This window comes from Astatotilapia calliptera, chromosome 15 (assembly GCF_964374335.1).
Source record: "Astatotilapia calliptera chromosome 15, fAstCal68.1, whole genome shotgun sequence".
NCBI lineage: Eukaryota > Metazoa > Chordata > Actinopteri > Cichliformes > Cichlidae > Astatotilapia > Astatotilapia calliptera.
In genome coordinates this window covers 21,380,819-21,404,045 of record NC_137436.1, presented here as the reverse complement: position 1 = coordinate 21,404,045, position 23,227 = coordinate 21,380,819, and the positions used below count along the sequence as shown (strand labels likewise).

Sequence of the window (23,227 nt, the reverse complement as noted above, 5' to 3'; positions counted from 1 at the left end):
TTTTAGCAGTTGAAAACATTTGGGACATCATGAAATAAAAACTACAACAAAGAGACCCAGGACTGTGAAGCAACTGTGCGTGCTCCCAACGCGAAACAAATTCTGTTGGGGATGCCTACCTTGGCCTCACCGTTGTGCAAGATACGTTTCATTATATTTTCTAGTCTTTGGCTTGGAAGGAAGTTGGTTTGGAAACATATTTGGCGATGCTTCATCTTCTGCTTTGCGTTTGTGTGGGAGCCCTGTCAAAAACCTGTCCATTATGCTAGCAGTGTCCAAGCATTCTTTTTTTATTCATATTGCACACCCCCTAGCTATGTCTTGATGCATGCTCAATCATCCAGGTAAGTAAATCTCCAAAAGTTCATTCTGTCCGTCTGGACCAAGTTTTTAGATGAATAGAATGAACTTTGGGAGACCCCCTAGCAATGGCTCTGTGTCCTAGCATCTGGTCTCCTCGGTTCCTGGTTATTTAGTCCTCCAGTGTAAATGAACATGTATAGCGTTTGTACCTGCACTGAAATGCAACTCATACAAGACCTTGATACTCTTTTGTAATAATAGTAAACTAACAAACTAACCATCAGATCTTGTTGACATTTTGATGAAACCTGTGGACAGAGAGAACCACAAAGGTTGGTATGCAAGCATTAGGTGACCTTAAGTCTCCAAATGCAACTGTGAAACAATACAAATTACTAATACTACACTCCACTACACAATTGCCAAGGTCCCCAGTACTATGGATAGAAGAGTGAAAGGTCTAATCAAGTACACATTTCTGGCATTGAGTAGTGATTGCTCCAAAGTGAAACAATGACTGTTTTGAATACATTTTTATTATTACTAAAATAATGCCAGGTGGTGTTATATGGTGTTACAGTAAAGAATAGACTATGCCATTCATACAAAATATTATTAACTTTGGACATCGAAAGTCAGTGAAATTCAGTTTTCATCCACCCGTCACTGGAATTGTACATAACTCAAAATCAGTCATCACGTTTTTTAATGACAGTTCCAGGACTGACTACAAACAGTGCTCACATTTAACAGAGCTACAGGACAGAGAGGAGTAGATATCTACATCTTACAGAAAGTAGTGGGTTAATTTTGATTGAACAAAGAAGCTCAACACAACAGTCAGCATTCTCTGTCAGATATGGACGGGGAAGATGGCAGAAGATTGCAGCAAAGGTTTTGGCAGAGGAGAATATTTACGCTGATGGACATCAAAGAAATGGCCCTCTAGTGTTAACAGAAAATGCAAATCAAAGTTGCTAAAACATTAAATATAGGAGGAGTTAACAGCTAATCAGGGAAGAAGAATCACAGTTTTACTGGAGCCATGCTGTTACAGAACACAGTATAGATGTTAAGACATCCTCAACAACCACATTACAGATGATAGCTTTTAGTTGGCTTTGGTTGCATCGATCCAGTCCACAAACTTAGAAACTCGAGCGTAGACACTGGGCATCCTGCCCAACGTACATCACTCAGCCCATGTTGTGACACCCTGAAGGACAAATCTGTTCTGCTCATAACAAACCAGAGGACCACCTCTGTCACCCTACAGGGAGGAAACACAAAATAGATATTAGATAGTGGATACTTTACTATTTTACTCACACAGATCTTTTTGATGGTGTTTAGGTTAACTGATGCTAAAAGCAAGCTAAGAAAGTGTCAGAGTCTGCGTGTGGAGAGAGGAGAGCGGACCCAAACGCAGACAAAATGAAGCGTGGAACATAACTAGATTTTAACGAAAAGGGAGCTGTTCATTGTGGCTGTTAGAAAGGTGCAAAACAAACCTAAAGTGGAAAAACTAAACATGAAAATGAAATCCTGGTATGGATGGGTGGATACCTGGAAACAGGGCGTGAACACAACAGATGACCTGACAGCGGGGACACGAAAGAGTGAGGGAGCGAGAGTGATACGAAGACAGACAAAGTATGTGTCCAAATTCAGGGGCAGCATCCTTCGGAGTCCGCATTTGTAGGCCAATTATGTCACAGCGACGCAACAAAGGCTGTCAAAATTCGAAGCCTCCTCCAAATGGGGCCCTACCTTTTCTCCAGATGTGAAGGACGAGTTGGGTGTATCCTCCGTGGCTGACCATATCCCAGGATTCTTTGCAAGTCAAAGGTTGAAGGAAATTTTGTGTAAAAAATGGCGGACGGTCGAAGCAAAGTGGAAACAAACTTTTAAAAGTAAGTACCGAGTTTTTATCTCAATAAATATATTGAGCGGAACAAATGTTAGCATAGTGAAAAGTCTTAAAAAGTTAAATTTAGCTAACCTTCAGCTAAGTTACGTGACGTTAGTGATATCGCCACTTAACGTGGCTCGGGTCATATGTTCAGTTCAGTTCAGTTCATTTTTATTTCAAACATTTAAAACATGTGCTTTGGTTAGTTTCTGACGAAGCTGATTTTATAAGAATGTCATGTTTCTGTATCATCTCTCTCCTGTTACAGCCTCTTATCCAAACAATAGCCTGTTTAATATTCTGATATCTTCAACATCTTAAGTAAATTATACTGCACAGTTTTCTCTCCAATAAAAGAATATTTACTGCATCAGTTTGACTCCCATTTTATCTGAAAAGGATCTAATCTTTTCAGTTTATTTTTGGGATATTTTCCATAAATATAACTAAAGCTTTCAGCCAGAGGTCACTGTATATTAATATTTGTCTGTTAGACAGTCACAAGTTATAAATGAAATGAAATAAAATATATACCTTGAATTTTGACTGAAATGTAATATTTGAGACAACTGAGTTAAATTTCACCGAGGATTTTTTTTTTTTCAAAACTGGTGTATATATAGTAAAATCTATTTAAAATCTATAACAGAAAAAAAATCTATTTTCTATTTTCTACTGGTGTATATATAGTAAAATCTATTTAAAATCTATAACAGAAAAAAAAATCTATTTTCTAGAAAACTATTAAAAATATCAGGTCACTAAACTGTTATCAAAACAGAGTACACACTGAGGCAGACAACAGTGCACAAACAGTTTTATAGAACTTTGCCCAGTTTTTATATCTTTTACTTTGTCATACCTGGCAGCTTGCTTTTCCTCCCTCTGTATTTCCAGGACATATTTCGTGGTCTGCAACTATATCAGTGTCGCGATTACAGATCTTGTTGTCGATCACAGGGAAACCAGTTTCTTCCAGGACGCGTCCACCTCCAATACCTGTCGACACAGCCCTCTGCAATTATTCTCCTCATCATCTAGATAAAATGTATTGTGATATCTTTACTGTGGGAATTGTTTGCGTAATGAATAATGCTGTTATCAGCTCTTTGTGTTTTATATCTAATGCATGCTGGTATTTTTTGAGCCTCTCAAAAGTACATTTTGTCAGAAAAAAAGACCTGTTTAACAAAAAAATGTTCTGCAAATGATTAAACTGATTAAACTGTTGCAATGTTAAGTGAAAGATGGGCTAGAAGACCATCGCCAAGCAGGTGAATGAGAAGGCGACAACAGTTGGTGCATTTATTCGGAAATGGAAGAACCATAAAATAACTGCCTATCTCCCTCCGTCTGGATCTCCACGCAAGATCTCACCTCATGGAGTTTCAAGGATAATGAGAACGGTGGGGAACCAGTCCAGTCCAAATAGCCTGGGGTTCAAATCATTTTTCCCTGACTGTATATCTAAAAAGTCTGATTTATTTCTTCTCACTCTGAAACTCTGAATTTTTACAAAGACGCACAAGAGCACACACAAATGTACCTTGAGTCCTACCCCATCCAGTAACATAACACATTGTTCCACCAGGAACTATATAGTCCTTTTTTGGCAGACAAGCCAGCTGCACTTGGTTGTTTATCACCGCAGGTCTGAAAACACACACACACACACACACAAAATCAATGGTGTGTGTGTAATCTGATTTCACCTAGGATAATTAGGCCCATACAGACGTTGCTAGTTTGAGCAGAGCAATATTCGATCCATCTGGTCCAGTCATGATTTTCTCAAGCATCCTCACTTGTCTCGATGGCACAGTGGCTCTAAGTGAGTGCATACCCAGCACTACCCTCAAGGCTGAAGGCTGACTGGAGCTGCAGTGTATAATATGTAGAAACAAAGGGAGTAATTAATCAATTTTTGAGTAATTGCAGAATTTGATTTTCAGGTGTTAACGATGACTTTATTCTAACCTCAAGCACAAAGCAGACGTTAAGACCCACTGAGGGTGGATCAGAGTTCCTCCACAGTCGATTCTTTCACTGGTAGAAAGAGAAACAGAGATTTATTTCAGAAGATGTGCAGCATATACAAAAGGGAAAATCGGCAAAAAGTGAATTGACAAATAAAGAAAAATCAGACAATTGACATGTAAATAGGTTTGAATGTAAAAGCTATAAACACTTAAATAAAATACTTAAATTAACTGTTTATCAGCAGTGACATGTTACAGTATTTTATTTCTCAATATCTGCACATTTTGTTGAGGAAATTGAAAGTCCTTTACAAATGAAAGTTGTCTTTGAACATATATACTCACTTGGTCTGGAGGGCAGTTTGCCAGGGCCACGAGTGAGGCTTTGACACACAGCCACTGACCACCATACTACGAAGGCAGCGTTTTGGTTTGATAGCTGGTGTTCCACAATTCAGTTCAACTGCAAAGTAGTCATTATTATTATCATGAATTCTCACAAAAAGAGTGAAGCACGAAAGTTAGTTTGGATTGGTGTTAATTAATAAAAGAGAAGATTTTACAGCCTTGTAAGCCACAAGAAAAATTGTTGGATTGACCAAATTAGATTCTCTTATTTTGAGACGTAACTCAATTTATTCATTTATCTATCATCTCTTTGTTTATTATTTATTTGATTCACAGAATCAAACTGGAAATAAGTTTTTTGCACGACCTGGATCTGAGGTGATTCTGAGGATCATCTAGAGCATGAATGGAGATTTTAAGGACATTATGAAGCTACCAGAAATGCAAATAAATTGACATACTATTGCCCAATAATAACAAAGATCTTAAATCAGTCTCAGAGAGGATGGTTAATTAGGGGTGTGTGTGTATGTGTTTATATATTTATATTATATAGGATCTCACTGGGATATTCTGTAATTGATACATAATTACGTTTGCATATCCACTGGTATGTAGCCCACATGTATTATCACAGCAGGCCTGCTGTACATCGAATGACCAGCAGATGACATTACTTCCAGATGAGCTGTTAAACAGGGCATCGTGTGATCTGCCTTTTGGGGAAGCAATTTGCCGGAAAGATTCAACACATTCATGGAGCTTCATCACGCCATCATTATTGAGGACCATATTTTGCACCTCCATTGCTGAGGGTGCTCTAAGGAGCTTTAGCTACGATATGGTTGGTGCTTGTCGTGGTGGAAGTCCCCGATTGGACATCGGAGGTGAATGGAGCCATAAAGCTGAGTCCTATCACGGTTGGTTAGTCTGTGGGCTGAGTGGAGCAGAGCTCTGGGGGGAGCTTAAGCAAAATCTTGGGTGTAAGTTTGGTTAAACAATGGGAAAAGACTTTCAGTCTGCCTCGTAGTGATCCTGGCAAACCGTCAAGCAAAGCAACTCAGGCAGGGAAAGTGGTGTTCTATTTATAAGTTGCAGGTAAGGTGCTAGCTGACTTCAACTGAGGATATAATCGTTTCCTGGAAGGAATACTTCAAGTACCTTTGGAAGCCCACTGATAAGCTTTCTGTAGAGGATGCAGAGTCTGGAAACAACGGTGATGACTCGCTCATCACCTGGAGCAAGATAACTGGGATGATTAACCTGTTAAAACCCCATTCCATCGTTTGTCAGTCAAACTTTTAGGTCAAATTACCATAACTTTTAAACCATTGGCGCAATCAAAAAATTCTGTTCCTGAAAGCATTAACACAAATAACATAGAATAACACAGCAAATAACACAGAAAACAACAAAGTAAATAGCCAAAACAAAACAAAAAACAGTACAAAGAACCCAAATGGCTGATAAAATGTCTGCTTTCAGGAACTGAAACAAACCAACTACAGGGAGATCCCACTCCTGGGCCTCCCAGGCCAAATCTATGCCAGGGTAGTGGAAAGGGGAATTCATCCATTTGTCAAACATCAGATGCAGAAGGAACGATGCAATATTCGTCCTTTTATGGAACAGCTATTCATTCTCTCGAGAATATTTGATGGTGCGACTGGACTTCTTTTAAGTTTTTCTTGTAGATGTTTCACCTTTCATCTCAGTAACTTCTTTAGTTCTATCACCCCAACAGACCACTTCACTCTCAGACTGCTGGCGGTGGTTCCTAGGATATTTAAAAAGCAGAATGGGATCATGGAATCAGGGAATCATTAGTGGCTATTATTCTAACGTTGTCTTCTAGTATGTTTTTTTAGATTCTCTCTGAGGTCCCTGTTGCAAAAAAAGACCTGATACTTCAGAACATCCACCTACTAAACAGTTTTTTTAAAATGTAATATTAATTTCTGGTATAACAAGTTAAGATGTACATCTATCATTCTGTGGAAAATATCATCTGAATTTCAGGAGCGGGACCACACCTCGTTCACGCCCCTTACGACCTCAGACTATAAATGCCCCCTTCTCCAATACCCGCTGTTCTCATTTCCAATGGAGCACTGATGGTCTCTGATGTTATACTCCAATAACTGGAACCGTTCCCCTCATAGCAATCTTTCTCATCTGCGGGGGTCACTGGAGGATCCGCAGCAGGAGATAAGGAAAGAAAAAAAATTCCTGGATGCATTTTTGTGTGAAAAAGAAAGAGGAAACAAGCTGACTGATATTATACCTGGAGTAGGTGCTTCCCCACACAGTGGCACGTTGCAAAACTTCCAATCAGTGTCAGGGTCAGTTGTGTAGCATCAGGGGAACAACTTATTGTCAGGGTTACGACAGTAGTTAGCAGCCAGACCTCTGACAAAGATGAGCATGGAAAAACATAGCAATGAGGCCATGAAAACAAACTTAATGCAGACATGTTAATGAAGTTTTAGTAATCTACAGTAACCTGATGGATTATTTAAATTGAAATTAAGTTGTACAAATTACTTCCCCAAAATGTTGACTACATGGTGAAAAGAGACTTTACAAATGTATATCAGGCTGATAGAGGACACCACTGCTGATGAAGTCACTCCTCATAACCTTAAAGGTACTGACTCAATTTTTACATCTTCTCTTGTATAAACTGGATAGACCCTGAAACAACAACTCATGGATTATTTTAGTTCTACCATTTAACAAGAGATAACTCTTAGCGATTCTTCACGTTTCTCATGTCAAACTCTTACAGGGATTTTGCTTTGACATTGCTTTCTAATGGCTTAAACACTATAGACAGAGTTCATTATGGGAAAAAACAGTTTCTAAATCTTGTGGTTTATTATCATATCTTTGTTTTTCTCCTGTGATTCCCATGTTGCAGCTGAAAACTATTAATCAAACCTACAAATTGAAAATACCCACTAATATTTTCTTCACAACATTAATATCACAGAGAGTGGACACTGATGTCTGGTTACAACTCTTACTTGTAAGGGCAGTTTTCTGGGATTTGGTGGTGTTTATGTGGCGTCTGAGATGACCATCTCTGGCACGTTTTGCTAGTCACAGTTACAGCAATTGTTCCCCGGTATGCTACACCTATATCAGTGATGCCTATATCACCTATATCCATCTCTGGGATGAAGGTGGGAGGCTCAGTAGCTGAGGACAAAAAACAAGTCAAACATATATTTATTATATTATGTAAAACATATAAGGATGTATATTTATGGACCATTAAACCCTATTACAAACATTTTGTTCAATTTTATTTATACAGCGCCAAATCACAACAACAGTCGCCTCAAGGTGCTTCATATTGTAAGGTAGACACTACAATAACAAATACAGAGGAAAACCCAAATGACCCCCTATGAGCAAGGACTTTGGTGACAGTGGGAAGGAAAAACTCCCTTTTAACAGGAAGAAATCTCCGGCAGAACCAGGCTCAGGGACCGGTTGGGGTGAGAGAAATAAAATATATTGCTTATTGTTACACTTCCTTTTACTTATGCCTTTCAAAGGTAGCAGGTGCTGGAAGATGGTGATATTCATTTAACTTGGTTCTTGCATTTTGGCTACAAGCTGCATATTTCACCCTTACCATTTTACCAGGTTTTACCATAAAAAGGAATTTATGGTAAATTCCTTTTTATGGTAGGAATTTTTTTTTATGGTGGATCCTTTTCATATATATATATATATATATATATATATATATATATATATATATATATATATATATATATACATATAGGGGTGCAACGATACACAAAATTCACGGTTCGGTTCAGTTCGATACTTTGGTTTTCGATACAAAAAAATGTTCATGCATTTTTAATTTGTCATTTATTAAAATTATAAATATATATTTTAACTCAAAAGTACAGTTTTTAAATTTAACCCTAACCCTTGTGCGTGTTTTTTATTTTGACAGCGAATGCGCACCTGCGGACCACTTATGTGCAGCCCTGGTTATTTAGCTCATCATATTGCAGCCACAGAAATTCTTTTGTCCATGAAACCATAAAGCTGCACTTTCTTTTTGCCTTATAGTCTGATTTGTCATAACTTCTCCGTTTTGTGGTAAGCTTTTCTTTGGCTGTCACTTCTTCACCCTGACCTGTCTTATTTGGCTCAGCAGAACTGAAATGCTTTTACACATGCACTCGCATAAGCTCAGCGATTCTCTGCGCGATCAACCTCTCACATGTTTAAGCTTGCTGCGGGAGATTTCACTTGTCATGTTTGCATAGTAAGCTAACGATTAATAAGACGATGTCAGAGAAATTGGTGCACAAATTATCATCACTCACAGATCAGTGCTGTCGCTCTCTATACACAGTTCGCACGATTGCAAAGTGAAAGCAAAAAAACAAGCGCAAATTCAAACGCGACTTCAATATGTCACATATTGACAGTGGCTCACCGATGCCAATGACATAATTACCCAGCTACATTTCTGAAAGAATGCAAAAGCATTGACATATATTTTTCCTACAATAGCCCGACGGGCAGGGAAGAGATAGATTTTGGTAGCCCGACTGAAAAAATCGCTAGCTCCGGGACGTCGGGCTAGCGATATTGCAAGCCCTGTATCTGATTGAGGAATCACTCATCTTTGGAAAAGAGAGTTTATTACAGAGAAACGGCTCTTTCCAAAATAAAAGCTATACTATCCGCTTCTTCTGGGCTATATTCTCAGCAGCATGAGGAGAATCATGTGCTAACAGCTGTCTAAATGACTCGGCTAAAGTTAGTAGCATGCTTGCTTTTTTTTGTCTGCTTCCACTTGTCTTTGCACTAGGATGATGTCGGCGTAAATGTGCAGTCATATTCGTTGTGTTCCCACTAGTGCTTTCAGGTTAATCTCGTTGAAATGACCTTAACGCCACAACACGGCAAATCTCCGTTAACGAGCTACCGCCGATTGCTCCGTGCATGGGGCTAGACGGCCAACACGTTTACGAGCTAACTGCGCTAACACACTAGTTCACACCAATGTAATTGAGCATTGCGTGGCACATCCAACATACTGTTTTACTTTAGTCCATGACTCGCTTACCTTCAGGGTCATACGTCACATGAAAACCAAAATAATTCCAAACGCCAGATCTGAATGAGGTTCAATTTGCCTGTTGCAAGTAGAGCTTAACTTCTGTCTCGCTAGCTTGCCCTGCGCTCTTCCTTCTGACTATGCTGTCTGTGTTGAGCGCTCAGTGGATCTGCGCTCGACAGTGCAGCCTAGGCGGAGTAGTCGAACACAGATTCACTGAGCGCTCAACACAGACAGCATCGTCAGAAGGAAAATTGATAAAATAAATTACAAATGTTGTATTGTTCGATACATATGCGTACCGAACCGAAAGCACTGTATCGAACGGTTCAATATCGATACGAATATCGTTGCACCCCAAATATATATATATATATATATATATATATATATATATATGTGTGTGTGTGTGTGTGTGTGTGTGTGTGTGTGTGTGTGTGTGTGTGTGTGTGTGTAAAACATATAAGGATGTATATTTATGGACCATTAAACCCTATTTAAAGTTTAATACAGCACTACGGACAATACCTACAACCACGATCACCGACACTAACAAGCTGATCTACAATACGGCAGCAGTGATCAGTGAGATGCTTGGCTACAAGTTGAACAGCCACAAGGGGCAGTACCCTCCATGGAGAAGGAGGCTAGAGGGCAAGATCAAAGTAGCACGGAGGGAGGTTAGCCAACTAACGGAGTTGCAGAAAGGTGCGACAAAGAAGGTGCATAAGAAATACAGCAAGCTGTCCATACAGGACTGGAAACTGCCAAGCAAAGACTCACAGCCTTGGCCAGCCGCTTGAGGAGGTACACCAGAGAGATAGAAGGCAGGAGAATAAACCAGCTGTTCTCCACAGAACCAGCAAAGGTGTACTCTCAGTGGCAAGGGAACAATAATAATAAGAGAACAGCACCACCAAGGCTGGAGACGGAGCAATACTGGAAGAGCATATGGGAGAAGGACGCAACCGATAACGGCAATGCTCAGTGGCTAGTGGATCTGAGGGCAGACCACAGCGACCTCCCTGAACAGGGTCCAGTAACCATCACAGACTGCATTTTTTATTTCTTTTTTTTTCCCTGCTCATTCTGTTGGTTTTTGTTTTTTGCCCTTCTCCCCCGTCCCTCTTCTCAGCTGTTTCTCTTTCCCTCTTTCTTTCTCCCCTTCTTTCCCCCAGTCAAGTCTGTCCCGTATTCAGTAAGTGAAAATAAAATAAACAATAAAAGGTGAATCAAATGGACCATTACGGCAAGGCTGGGATGGTCAATTTGGTAAAGTAAATCCGTTGGGCATCTTTCTTTGCCTTTAGACAACAATTCTGATGGCAAAAGAGCCAAACGGGACAGGCAAAAAAACAAAAAAAAAAAGAAAGAAAGAAGCTGACTGCACTCCACGAGCGTCTGGCAGCACAAATGAACCAGCTGCTAGTTAACGAGAGACACCCGGAATGGCTAACCGAAGGTCGGACGGTCCTGATCCCCAAGGACCCCAAGAAGGGACCAGTCCCCTCCAACTACCGACCAATAACCTGCCTCAGTACTACATGGAAGCTCCTGTCAGGCATCATATCGGCTAAGATGAACAGGCACATGGGTCAATACATGAGCGGGACACAGAAAGGAATTGGCAAGAATACCAGAGGTGCAAAACACCAACTACTGGTAGACAGAACAGTCAGCCGAGACTGCAAGACCAGACTGACCAACCTGTGCACTGCCTGGATTGATTACAAGAAGGCCTATGACTCAATGCCCCACAGCTGGATACTGGAATGCCTAGAATTGTACAAGATCAATGGGACCCTAAGAGCCTTCATCAGGAACTCAATGGGGATGTGGCGTACAACATTAGAGGCCAACTCCAAGCCCATAGCACAAGTCACCATCAAGTGCGGGATCTACCAAGGAGATGCTCTGTCCCCACTGCTGTTCTGCATAGGCCTGAACCCCCTCAGTGAGATCATTAACAAGACTGGCTACGGATACCGACTACGGAACGGAGCAGTTGTCAGCCACCTCCTGTACATGGATGACATCAAGCTGTATGCCAAGAGTGAACGAGACATCGATTCACTGATCCACACTACCAGGCTATACAGCAATGACATTGGAATGTCGTTCGGACTGGAGAAGTGTAGTCTGATGGTAACAAAGAGAGGGAAGGTAGTCAGAACTGAGGGGATTGAACTACCAGAAGGCAACATTGCAGACATAGAGGACAGTTACAAGTACCTGGGGATCCCGCAGGCAAATGGGAACCATGAAGAGGCCGCTAGAAAAGCTGCAACCACCAAGTACCTGCAGAGGGTCAGGCAAGTCCTGAGGAGTCAGCTGAATGGTAAGAACAAGATCCAGGCCATCAACACGTATGCCCTGCCCGTGATCAGGTACCCTGCTGGGGTAATAGGCTGGCCAAAGGAGAAGATAGAAGCCACTGACATAAAGACAAGAAAGCTCCTGACCATGCATGGAGGGTTTCACCCCAAGTCCAGCACCCTGAGGCTGTACGCTAAGCGGAAGGAAGGGGGCCGGGGACTGGTGAGTGTCAGCACCACAGTCCAGGATGAGACAAAGAACATCCAAGAATACATTGGGAAGATGGCCCCAACTGACCGAGTGCTCAGTGAATACCTCAGGCAGCAGAAACCCAAGAAAGAGGAGGGAGACGAGGAGCCATCATGGAAGGACAGGCCCCTGCACGGTATGTACCACCGGCAGATAGAGGAGGTGGCTGATATCCAGAAATCCTACCAGTGGCTGGACAAAGCTGGACTGAAAGACAGCACAGAGGCACTAATCATGACAGCACAAGAACAAGCTCTGAGGACAAGATCCATAGAGGCTGGGGTCTATCACACCAGGCAAGACCCCAGGTGCAGGCTGTGTAAAGATGCCCCAGAGACAATCCAGCACATAACAGCAGGGTGCAAGATGCTAGCAGGCAAGGCATACATGGAACGCCATAACCAAGTGGCCGGCATAGTGTACAGGAACATCTGTGCCGAGTATAATCTGGAAGTCCCGAGGTCAAAATGGGAGATGCCCCCAAGGGTGGTGGAGAATGACCGAGCTAAGATCCTGTGGGACTTCCAGATACAGACGGACAAAATGGTGGTGGCTAACCAACCGGACATAGTGGTGGTAGACAAACAGAAGAAGACGGCTGTAGTGATCGATGTAGCGGTTCCGAATGACAGCAATATCAGGAAGAAGGAACACGAGAAGCTGGAGAAATACCAAGGGCTCAGAGAAGAGCTCGAGAGGATGTGGAGGGTGAAGGTAACGGTGGTGCCCGTGGTAATCGGAGCACTAGGTGCGGTGAATCCCAAGCTAGGCGAGTGGCTCCAGCAGATCCCGGGAATAACATCGGAGATCTCTGTCCAGAAGAGTGTAGTCCTGGGAACAGCTAAGATACTGCGCAGGACCCTCAAGCTCCCAGGCCTCTGGTAGAGGACCCGAGCTTGAAGGATAAACCGTCCACAGGGGCGTGCTGGGTGTTTTTATATATATATAAACTATATTCAGTTTCATTTAATTGACCTTTAATATGGTAAATGGCCTGTATTTGTATAGCGCTTTACTAGTCCCTAAGGACCCCAAAGCGTCAATTCCACAGATTGTGATGCAGGGCCAGCATTTATTGATCCTCTAGAGGTAAAGGGAAGTCCCCTAAAACTGCAACTGTTAAATAGTTGAAATTTGGATTCTCAACATAAGAAACTTAACCAAAGTGTTAGCAGAGATATGAAAATGCGCAGGAAAATCTGACGTGCATGGCAAACTTCACAGACGATACTTCGGGAGGAATAAACACACATCAGCCTTAGGCCAATTTGGATGAACGCTCACGCCCCCTAGAGAGCGCCAACTTTATTAACAGCCACACACATGTAAAACACACATCAAACATAAATAAACCCTTTGGCTGTCTCCATAATTGAGAGCACTTTCTCTCTTCATGTCAACACAAAGATTTATGGGTTAAAAAAAAAAGCAAACGGATATATACTGTAGGCCTGTTCGACTTTTCATTAAGACAAAAAGCTAATAAGATGAGCAAATCACATGGCAGCAACTCAGCTCATTTAGGCATGTACACATGGACTAGACAACCTTGTAATGCTCATACCAAGCATCAGAATGAAGAACAAAGTGACTCACTGCAGCGCGGTTTGGAGCAGTACTCCCATCGTTTGGATGGGCTGGTGGTGTAGCACCATGGTCGGGGTTCTCTATCTGAGTTTCTGCAGGAGTTCTCCTCAAGATAATTAAAACTGTAAATAACCATATACAGAAGTTTAATAGAGTAAACTGTTGCCCCCCCAGTGGTAAAAATACAGACGTGCCTGTTACAGGGCTAGTTCATGGTTGACCAGCCTATAACAAGAAAACATGTACACAAGTAAGGGAAAAACAGTTTGAGGTTTTTATGTTCTGCTGTTTACAGTTCAATACGTACCCACATCCTTCCTCCCTGATAATTTCTAAGAGTCTAACCAAGAATATCACAAGAAGTATTTACACTTTAGCTTAACTTCTGGAAAATGTCTTGAAGATCCAGAACAGGCTCAATATATCTCACAAAGATTTTGCACTTACCTGCTGGGATGGTAGCTATGGCTGTGAGGTTCCTTGGAGTCCATACATACAGTCCTCTATGAAAAGACACTGATGTCTCTGATATGTCATGACATACAAAATATCTAATGTTGTTCCAGAACCAAAACATTTTCAGAATACTGTATAGTGTCTACATTTTACTGATTAGCCACTTTAAATGTTTTAGACAGTAAATGAGGATGGTGGAAAGTGAAAGAGTTGCCAGAGGATAATTAGACATGAATTTAGGACTAAATAAAAATGAAATAAAACAAAATTAAGTAAAGGATAAAGGATTTATGAATGCTACCAGTGCAGCTGGATATGTCACAGTACTCCCAGCGGGTGTTGGGGTCAGTGGTGTAACACCAGGGTCCATCACTTAACTCATCAGGGTTTCTGCAGAAGTTGGACTCCAGACTTGGACTTGGTTGTTGTCTGGTGCAAAGCTGCAGCAGAAAAATTCAGAAAAAATTAAAAAAGATTATAAAAATATGAAGGAATGATATAAAATCAAACAAAAGCCTGTGATTACATACAGTACATCATGTGGGTAGTCTGAATCCCATCTCTGACAGACCTTTCCTGATCTTGTAATGGACTTTGTTCCTCTGTAATCTATTCCTTTCCCATTTACACACTCCAGAAGATAATCTAATAAATATGGAGTATTTTTTTCATCATTTTGTAAATTGTTTTTTGAATCGGCATGCTCCATCTGCCTGTCACACTGTACAACTATTGCAGGATGTACTGTGCATTAGATGGAGGACATTTATAGGGACATATCCAAAGGCAGGAATGATTTCCTGTGTCGTTCAGTAATATTTGGGTAATCTCAGTCTCTCACTGAGCGTTCGCCTGTGACTACCATGCATGTCATGGGTGGGAGTTATTGTACAGCTCTTGGACAACATTCGCCCTTTTGACATTACCTTAAGAGAGTCCAGCTCCATCCCTACAACATTACTGGCCTTGCGGATCAGTTTATTGAATCTGTTGAGACCTTGAACCTGTTGCCCCAGCATGCAACAGTATAGAGGAAAAAGCAATCAAATCCTGATTAAACAGTGCATATTAGGTTAAACCACCGTATTAATTTTAGATTTATTAAATGTGTAAATCTATAGGATTACCACACTTCTTTATATTTCTGCCTCATAGCATTTCAGCAAAATAATAGGTCTTTTTACTCCACCACTGATAAAACAATTGAAAAAACATAGTATAATTTTAATCATCAACATTTTCAGTAACAAATAAGTATGTAAAAATTCCCTACATTAAAAGCACTAAATGTCCTTACATTATGGGATATATTATACTAAATACATTTTGCAAATATTTTTAAAGTTTATATTTGAATTATTGTATTTTTATTTTTGCATATGTCCCTCAGTGCTTATTTAATCACTGCCCATCATATCTTTGTAATGCAGAGCCTGTTTCATGGCATAGATCTTATATCTGGCTGCATTACAGTTTTTTCTGATTGCTTAAGCACATTTTTTGTAACTATTGGCTAATTTTGCAAAACTCTTCACACAAATAAGAAAACCTGTCACCCAATAATCAAAACATTGTAGTTCTCTTGCAAAAGCAAACACAGCTAGATTAACTCTTCACACCTTCGTAAAAATGGTGTTTCCGTATCAAACAGTACACACAAGCCATCATCTACTAAGCACACAATGCGCCAACTGCACACTGATGGTATGAATACAAAACACATCTGGCTTTTGCTTCCTCTGTGCACAAGGTAGGCTATGTCAGTTTGAGCTCATACTTCTGTCATAGATCCATAAGCATAGAGGGAGCCAAACTTCAAGTACTGGGCCCTGTTTCAGGAAGCCGGTTTGGAAAACTCAGAGTGAAAAACGACACTCACGGTTGAGTAACCCCGAACTGTCCAACTCGGAATATTCCGTTTCAGAAAGGCTGATAACAATTAGTTCAATCAAGGCGGAGTTGCTTTAACCCCAAGTGAAGCGCGCGGACGAGGATACATAAAGCCCTGATAAGCGGAGCACAGATTAAGCGAGTCACCATGGAGACGGAGGGAAAGAAGGCGCGGTCAATGTATTTTACAGCGCTTGAGGCCGAAATTCTGATGGCAGCATATGCCGATAACATGCAAATTCCGCGGAAAAAAGTAACACAGCGACAGCTGCAAAAGAAAGTGAGCATGCATGGCAAAACATAGCCGACAGAGTCAATGCGTGAGTGTTAATTTAAACATTGATCGAGGGATTTCCACCCATTTAACACGTTATTTTATCATATGTTATTTTATTTGTTATTTTATACATTTTATTTTGTGACGTGATGTGAGCGCAGGTGCAACCCAACAGGCCCCAAACGTGCCTGGCAGCAAGTAAAAATGAAATATAAAAATATAGTCCAAACAGGTAAGGTGTAATTGTATTATGAGCCATAGTGCTTGGTCTGTTTGTCCGATGTAAATCAATTGCAGTTAGAGGCTACATTAATTTTCTGTCTGTAAGCACTTATTGAAATTATCTGAGCACATTACAAGTACATATTTGCTTACTCTGTATGCTCAAATGTGACCCGTTATAGCCAACAGAAAAAAAGCGGAGGCCCGAAAAACAGATGGGGGTCCTCCACCACCACCACTCACAGAGGCTGAGCAGTTGGCCCTCAGCCAAAACAGTGGGCGCCCTGTGGCCGAAGGCATCTCTGCGGGGACATCCTCTGAGTCAATAACCCCGCAAGACACAAGTGCCTACATAGGGGGTAAATTCAAAATAATACATGATGTGCATACATCCTTTCTTCACAGTCACCTTCGCAGTGCTACTCATTCATTTGATAAACTCTTTACCATAATGGATTATTTTGTAGTGAAGTTATTTTCCTACTGATTTTGCCTTGCCTCAGTCTTGGTTGTCTTTGAGAGCATAATGACAATGAAGTGTAAGGTGCTTGGTATGTTTGTTAATTGCCATTTGGTCCCTTGTAAGTTATAAGTGACCTGTATAAACCTCATATTCTATCAGTTGATGGTGTACTGCATCTGGTGCAGCCTCCTGTTGAGCCAGACCAACATGCAGTTGTGAGTAATACTCCACAGATTATATGAGTTTACAGTAGAACAGCAATGTTGTTTATTTCTTTACTACAGGAAAATAATGAAGAAACATTGACAGCTGTTACAGAGGAGGAAGCAACAGAGACACTTTATGAGGTTTACATCTTTTAATACTTTGTGTACAGGAAATACAGGCGACCAATAAAGCCAGTTGAACAAAAAATCTGTTTATTCTTCTTTCAACATGTTGAGGTGATGGGTCAAAGGAAATGATTGTGACATATGGTGTCTCTGACTGCGCTTCCATCTTGTATGTCCGTGGGAGGGTCAGGATGTTCATGGTTTGGATCACTGCTGATGTTTGGTTCAGAAGGACAGTGTTCTCCTCTAATTGTGGCAATGTTGTGAAGAATCACACATGCCACAATAATGTCACATGCCCTTTCTGGGGTGACCCTGAGTCTTTGCAGGCACTGGAACCGGGCCTTAAGCATTCCGATAGTCATTTCAACTCTGGCTCTTGTCCTGCAATTAGCCAGATTATATCGCTGCTGTGGGCCCGGTTCAGGGTCAGAGTAAGGGGTAAGCAAATAGGGTAAACATGGATACCCCCTATCACCAAGCAAGTAGCCAGTGAACTCTCCTAAGACAGAAGGATACACTTCAGTTCAAATGTCCCTGAAGCAATTGGTCTTTATATATTTTAAAGTATTTTCAACTCACCATGTCCAAATTTTGTGCTCAGTGTACATTCACGGAATATTTGTGAGTCATGGACAGAGCCTGGCCACTTGGCTTCCACATTTGTGATAATGTTGGCAGCATCACATATGATCTTCACAGTGCAGAGAACACAAATTAGCATCCATTACTATGATGAAATAATTTGTTAGTTTGAAATGCTACAGGGAACTATGTACCTGTACATTAATGCTGTGGAAAGACTTCCTGTTCACATAGTCTCCTTCATTTACTGAAGGAGCAATAATTGGAATGTGAGTACCATCTATACAGCCAATCACGCCTGGGAACCCTGAAAATAAATGTAAAATTTAAGTAGTAGTTCAAGTATCACCACATCATAAATTAAGTTTTGTTCATCCTGATACCTGCAATTTTGTGGCATCCCTCTTTGATAAATCTTGTGGGTCTATGACCGGGGAACACCACACACGAGTACAGGAGACGTTTCAGTGCAACTGTAACATTCCTGACTGCCCGACAGACGGTAGCCTTGGAAACGTGCTCAGCGTAACCAATATTATACAGAAAGCTCCCGTTTGCAAGAAACCGAAGTGCAATACAAATAATATGTACAGAACTGAGAGCATGTCCGCGATGTGTCACATGCGTAATATATGGCCTGAGGATGTTATCCAAATAAATTATAGATTGTGCTGAGAAACGGTAACGTTCGCACAGGAAATCATCAGGTAAGATGTCCAGACGCGCTCGAATCACTCTCTCCCGGCGGAGAGCTCTGCGGAGAATTTGGGCTTCGATATCTACCGGCTCTTCAAGGAAGGGACACGCCATGTCTGAGACTTCCTACTGTCAGGTTTCCGACAAAGGGGCGGAGACAGTCAGGGTTAGTTGTGGTAAACCTGCTAGGGGGCAGGTTAGCTTCACGGCGTGTGTCGTCATAGTGACTCACTCAGGCTGCAGCTGAACTCGCTTTGTGAAACCGAAAACCCAGAGTTTTCGTTAACTCAGGGTATACTTACTCAGTTTTTCCACTAAACCGGCTTCCTGAAACAGGGCCCTGGTGTTTATTCAAACACATCAAAACAAACACAAGTGTTTATTTCCAAGTATAGGATTATTTGCAATCGCTATACAGTTTTTTACAGTCGCTAACAAGCGTTTGTCCAAACAGTTGTCACATTTGCAAAACTCTAAACACAATTAGCACAGCATCGGTCTGTTGTGGCCATACCATTCACACATTTCATGTCGTGTTCACCCAATATGCAGTCAGTGAACACATTTCCACAATGCTTACATTTTCTTAACAGACAAGCTATACCTCCCAACAAAATTATGGACTGTTTTTGTAGTATCTACGAATGTTAACACACAACATCCCACAATAGCAAAAACAATATTCAAAACCTTAGATACAGTATAAAAGCCTCTGCTTCTGCAATGATATCAGTACAAAAACAATATCAATATCAAAAATATATCTCAGCTGATAATAAACAAACAACTGAATAATTGAGACACAGCTTATTTATGTTGGGTAAATTGGGCCAACCACAGCTTCTTCCATTCTGGCTTAGACTCAGTGGGGTTTATAAGGCAAGACCTTGAGGAGTGATGTTTTTGGAAACAAAAAAAAGACAAACACTGTAATGTCTGGTCGAGGAAGAGTAAGAGCAAGGGGCCCAGGGAGAAGAGCAGGCCCAAGGAGAGGGCAAGGTAGAGGTGTAAGAATGCGTGGTGGTGGCATTCCAAGGGCTGCAAGAACAGTAGTCAGTGATGAAATTCGTGCCACTATCATTGACCATGTAATCAACCATGGTCTTTCACTAAGAGAGGCTGGTGAAAGAGTGCAGCCCAATTTGAGGCGGTCAACGGTTGCCTCCATTATACGCATCTTTCAACAAACCAACAGGTAAGTATTGCATTTTACATGGATTGTTTCTATTCTCACTTGACATGTCAATATGGTCATACAGTAATGCATATGTTGAATTTTTTGTCTTTCTAAAGAATGCAACGTCTTCCACCCTCTGGGGGAAGAGGAAAGCTCCTCAGTAATGATCAGGAGCTTGCCATTGTAGAAATGGTTACTGCAAATAATGCAATAAAACTGCGTGAAATTCAAACTAGAATTGTGGCGGACCATGAGATATTTGACAATATCGATAGAATCAGCCTCACAACCATTACGCGGACATTGTCCAAACACAGAGTGCGGATGAAGCAGCTCTACACTGTTCCCTTTGAGAGGAACAGTGAGAGGGTCAAGGAGCTACGATGACAATATGTCCAGGTACAGTGTATATTCAATCCAATGTCCAGTTCTATAAGCTTTGCACTTTGCAAGTAGGTAACCTACACAATACTAGGTTACAGTACAGTATGGTATACAGTAATAACATGACTTACATAAACTTTGTTTCAGAGAGTTATGGAATTGGAGGCCAACCAGGCCCCTCATGAATTCATATACATCGATGAGGCAGGATTCAATCTGGCCAAAAGGCGTCGACGTGGACGAAATGTAATTGGAAAAAGGGCCACAGTTGATGTGCCAGGACAGAGAGGGGCAAACATTACCATGTGTGCAGCAATTGCAAATGCAGGATTACTCCTTCACAGATGTCAGGTTGGACCCTATAATACAGAGCGCTTGCTTGCCTTTCTCAATGATCTCCACCAGCGCCTGGTTCCAGAGCAGGGTCCGGAGGGTGAAAACATGAGGACCTTTGTAATTACCTGGGACAATGTGGCTTTCCATCACTTGCAAGCAATAACAACATGGTTTGAAGTCCACCCAAGACTGGTAAGTCTCTTCCTTCCACCCTATTCACCTTTCCTCAACCCCATAGAGGAGTTCTTTTCTGCATGGAGGTGGAAGGTTTATGACCATCAGCCACATGACCAGATGTCCCTCCTTGAAGCCATGGATGCTGGCTCCAGGGACATCACAGTTGACGATTGCCAAGGGTGGATCCGACATACCAGGCGGTTTTATCCCAGGTGTATCGACTTGGATAACATCAGATGTGATGTTGATGAAAACATGTGGCCTAACCCTGAAGATCGCAGAGATTAGATGCAAATTTTTTTGCCTTTTTTTAGCCCCCCCCCCTTTTTTTTTATCTTGGCTTTTTGCTGTTGTTTTTTTGTTCAGAATGCTCTTGTGTGTTTCATGGATATTTTGTTCACTGTAAGCAATACTGTAAAACTTTCTCTGTCCTATCATACCGTGTTTCTACTGTACCTCCTGTAGTAAACAGTAAAGAAACAAAAACTTGTTTGCTTTTTACTGGAATGCTTTTGAATGTGAACATTACTGTACATGTGGACATACAGTTACCAACCAAGACATTTCTGGTGTCAATATGGTGGATTGCATGTTTTGCATGCAAATACCTGTGACACTGAAACATAAAAGTCTATGCAGTTTTTGTAATGTCAATAATAGCCAGTATTTTGAAACCTGGTGTACTTTGATTGACTGCATGTACCTTGTGAGGTGAAAACAAGTGTTATTCTTTGACAGACTAATTTGATTTTGAGTCAGATTTATAGTGTTTTTGTACAGTTAGTGTGTGCAGAGAAAGATGTGTTCTAATTTTGAAATGAGGAGTTAGTATATATTTAACAAAGTGTATTTTTGGGAAGGATATTATCCATTTGGCCAATTGTGTTTTGTAGGTGTGGGTCTGTGTTAAGAGTTTAGCAAAAGTATCTGAAGTATGGGTAGGCGCTTGTTAGCGACTGTAAAAAACTGTAATGACTATATGGGTTACTTGGTCTGCAGTGAACATGCTTCCTCTGCCCCCAGCATCTGGTCATCTAGCAATTCTGTAAAGTAACAATTTCAGTATTTTTACATCAATGGTATTGGTGTGTTTCTCATTGGCATATGGCAGTGCTACAAATCTTTGTGCGAAGTGACTGTACTAACCGACTCTCATTTCAAGATGTCCTTATGGTACTTGCTACAGTGTAGCGGCTCGAGTTAGGCTGGACCCGTTGGCCAGCTACCCTCAGGGTCATTCCACGGTTGATTACATGGTCCACTATTGTAGCTCTGATGTCATCAGCAATTCTATTTCTTACTCTTCCTACCCTTCCTCTCCCCCTCTCCTCATCTTCCTCTCCCCCCTCCTCGTCTTCCTCTTGCTCCTCCTTGTCCTTGTCGTCCTCTTCATTCTACTTCTTCACCTCCACGTCCTCTTCCTCGGCCTCCTCTACTTCTCACTCTTTCTGCTCCCTCCATTGTACTCCGCACACACAGCTTACCTGTATTATAGTGCTTAGGCTGATTGCAAAGTGAACTAATTATCTAAAAAAGTTTTCACATGTGAAAGTGTGCCAGACAGTTGGCAAATTAGTGTTAATGATAGCCATACATGTGTATACTTTTGCTAGGAGTGTGTTGGAAATTTGGTAATTGAGTGTTGTGCAGTGAATTGTGCCTACAGTTTTGCAAAGTGTGTGTTACAAAATTGCAAACTGAGTGCAAAGCAGTTTTTGTGCTTTTAGTTTTGCACACTCAGTGAGTGGTTTTGCTATAAGTCTGAATAGTTTTAGAGATTGTGCTACAGGAATCACAGTTAGGGTTTAAGCATTCAGAAAAAACTGTAATAAGTGTTTTCTTTTGTCTGGACTTTAGTTGTCTTGAAGAAAAAGAACCCCCAAATCAGAGCAATTGGCAGTCAGTGTAGTACCTATTAATGGCCTGAAGAGAGTGGTGTTGATCATCAACCTCAGGAAGCGTTACCCTTAAAACAAACTGCCTCGTCTCTCCAATTTCACCTGAGCCAACAATGGGAGCGGATATCACAGACAAAGGACGGCGTTTGTGCTGCATGTGAAAAGAAAGTGAGGAGAAATGGATGAAAGGTTGAAGCCAATATGTCCGTGTCAAGGACGTGAACTAAAATAGAGCCCCAGATGATGACATCTACAAATATAATAAACTGCTCCGTGTTTGTGGCTGATTCACATTGAATAGCCCATATAATGAATGACCAACACATATCATGATACAATTTGAGTAATTCTAATGGGGCAAATGGTTCATGGGAATGAGGAGCACCTCTACAGTTCTCAGTATTACTATTGAGAGAGTAAAGTCATGTTTTTACACTCATATTTGTTTTGCCTTCTCCAAAGGTCAGGTACTAACAATCTATTGAGAAGAAATTATAATTTAATTGAATGCACACATGCAAGGAAAATGAAAACAATTTTTTATA

At 41.1% G+C, this 23,227-nt stretch overlaps 1 protein-coding gene and 1 long non-coding RNA gene across 2 annotated transcripts in view; one reads left to right on the top strand and one right to left on the bottom strand.

The window, feature by feature from the left end:
• Positions 1-870: 870 nt before the first annotated feature.
• Positions 871-4,604, bottom strand: LOC113037562 (plasminogen-like). Its single transcript, XM_080290047.1, is given in 6 exon segments — positions 871-1,573; positions 3,078-3,214; positions 3,762-3,868; positions 3,953-4,093; positions 4,193-4,261; positions 4,540-4,604. Coding segments are annotated over 6 exon segments (678 nt in total). The 3' UTR covers positions 871-1,414.
• A 4,919-nt stretch (positions 4,605-9,523) lies between these two features.
• Positions 9,524-23,227, top strand: part of LOC145420556 (uncharacterized) — a 91,410-nt gene continuing 77,706 nt past the window's right edge. Inside the window, exon 1 of the long non-coding RNA XR_013901877.1 lies at positions 9,524-9,660. This is a non-coding gene — a long non-coding RNA (uncharacterized LOC145420556). The remainder of the gene's footprint in view (positions 9,661-23,227) is intronic.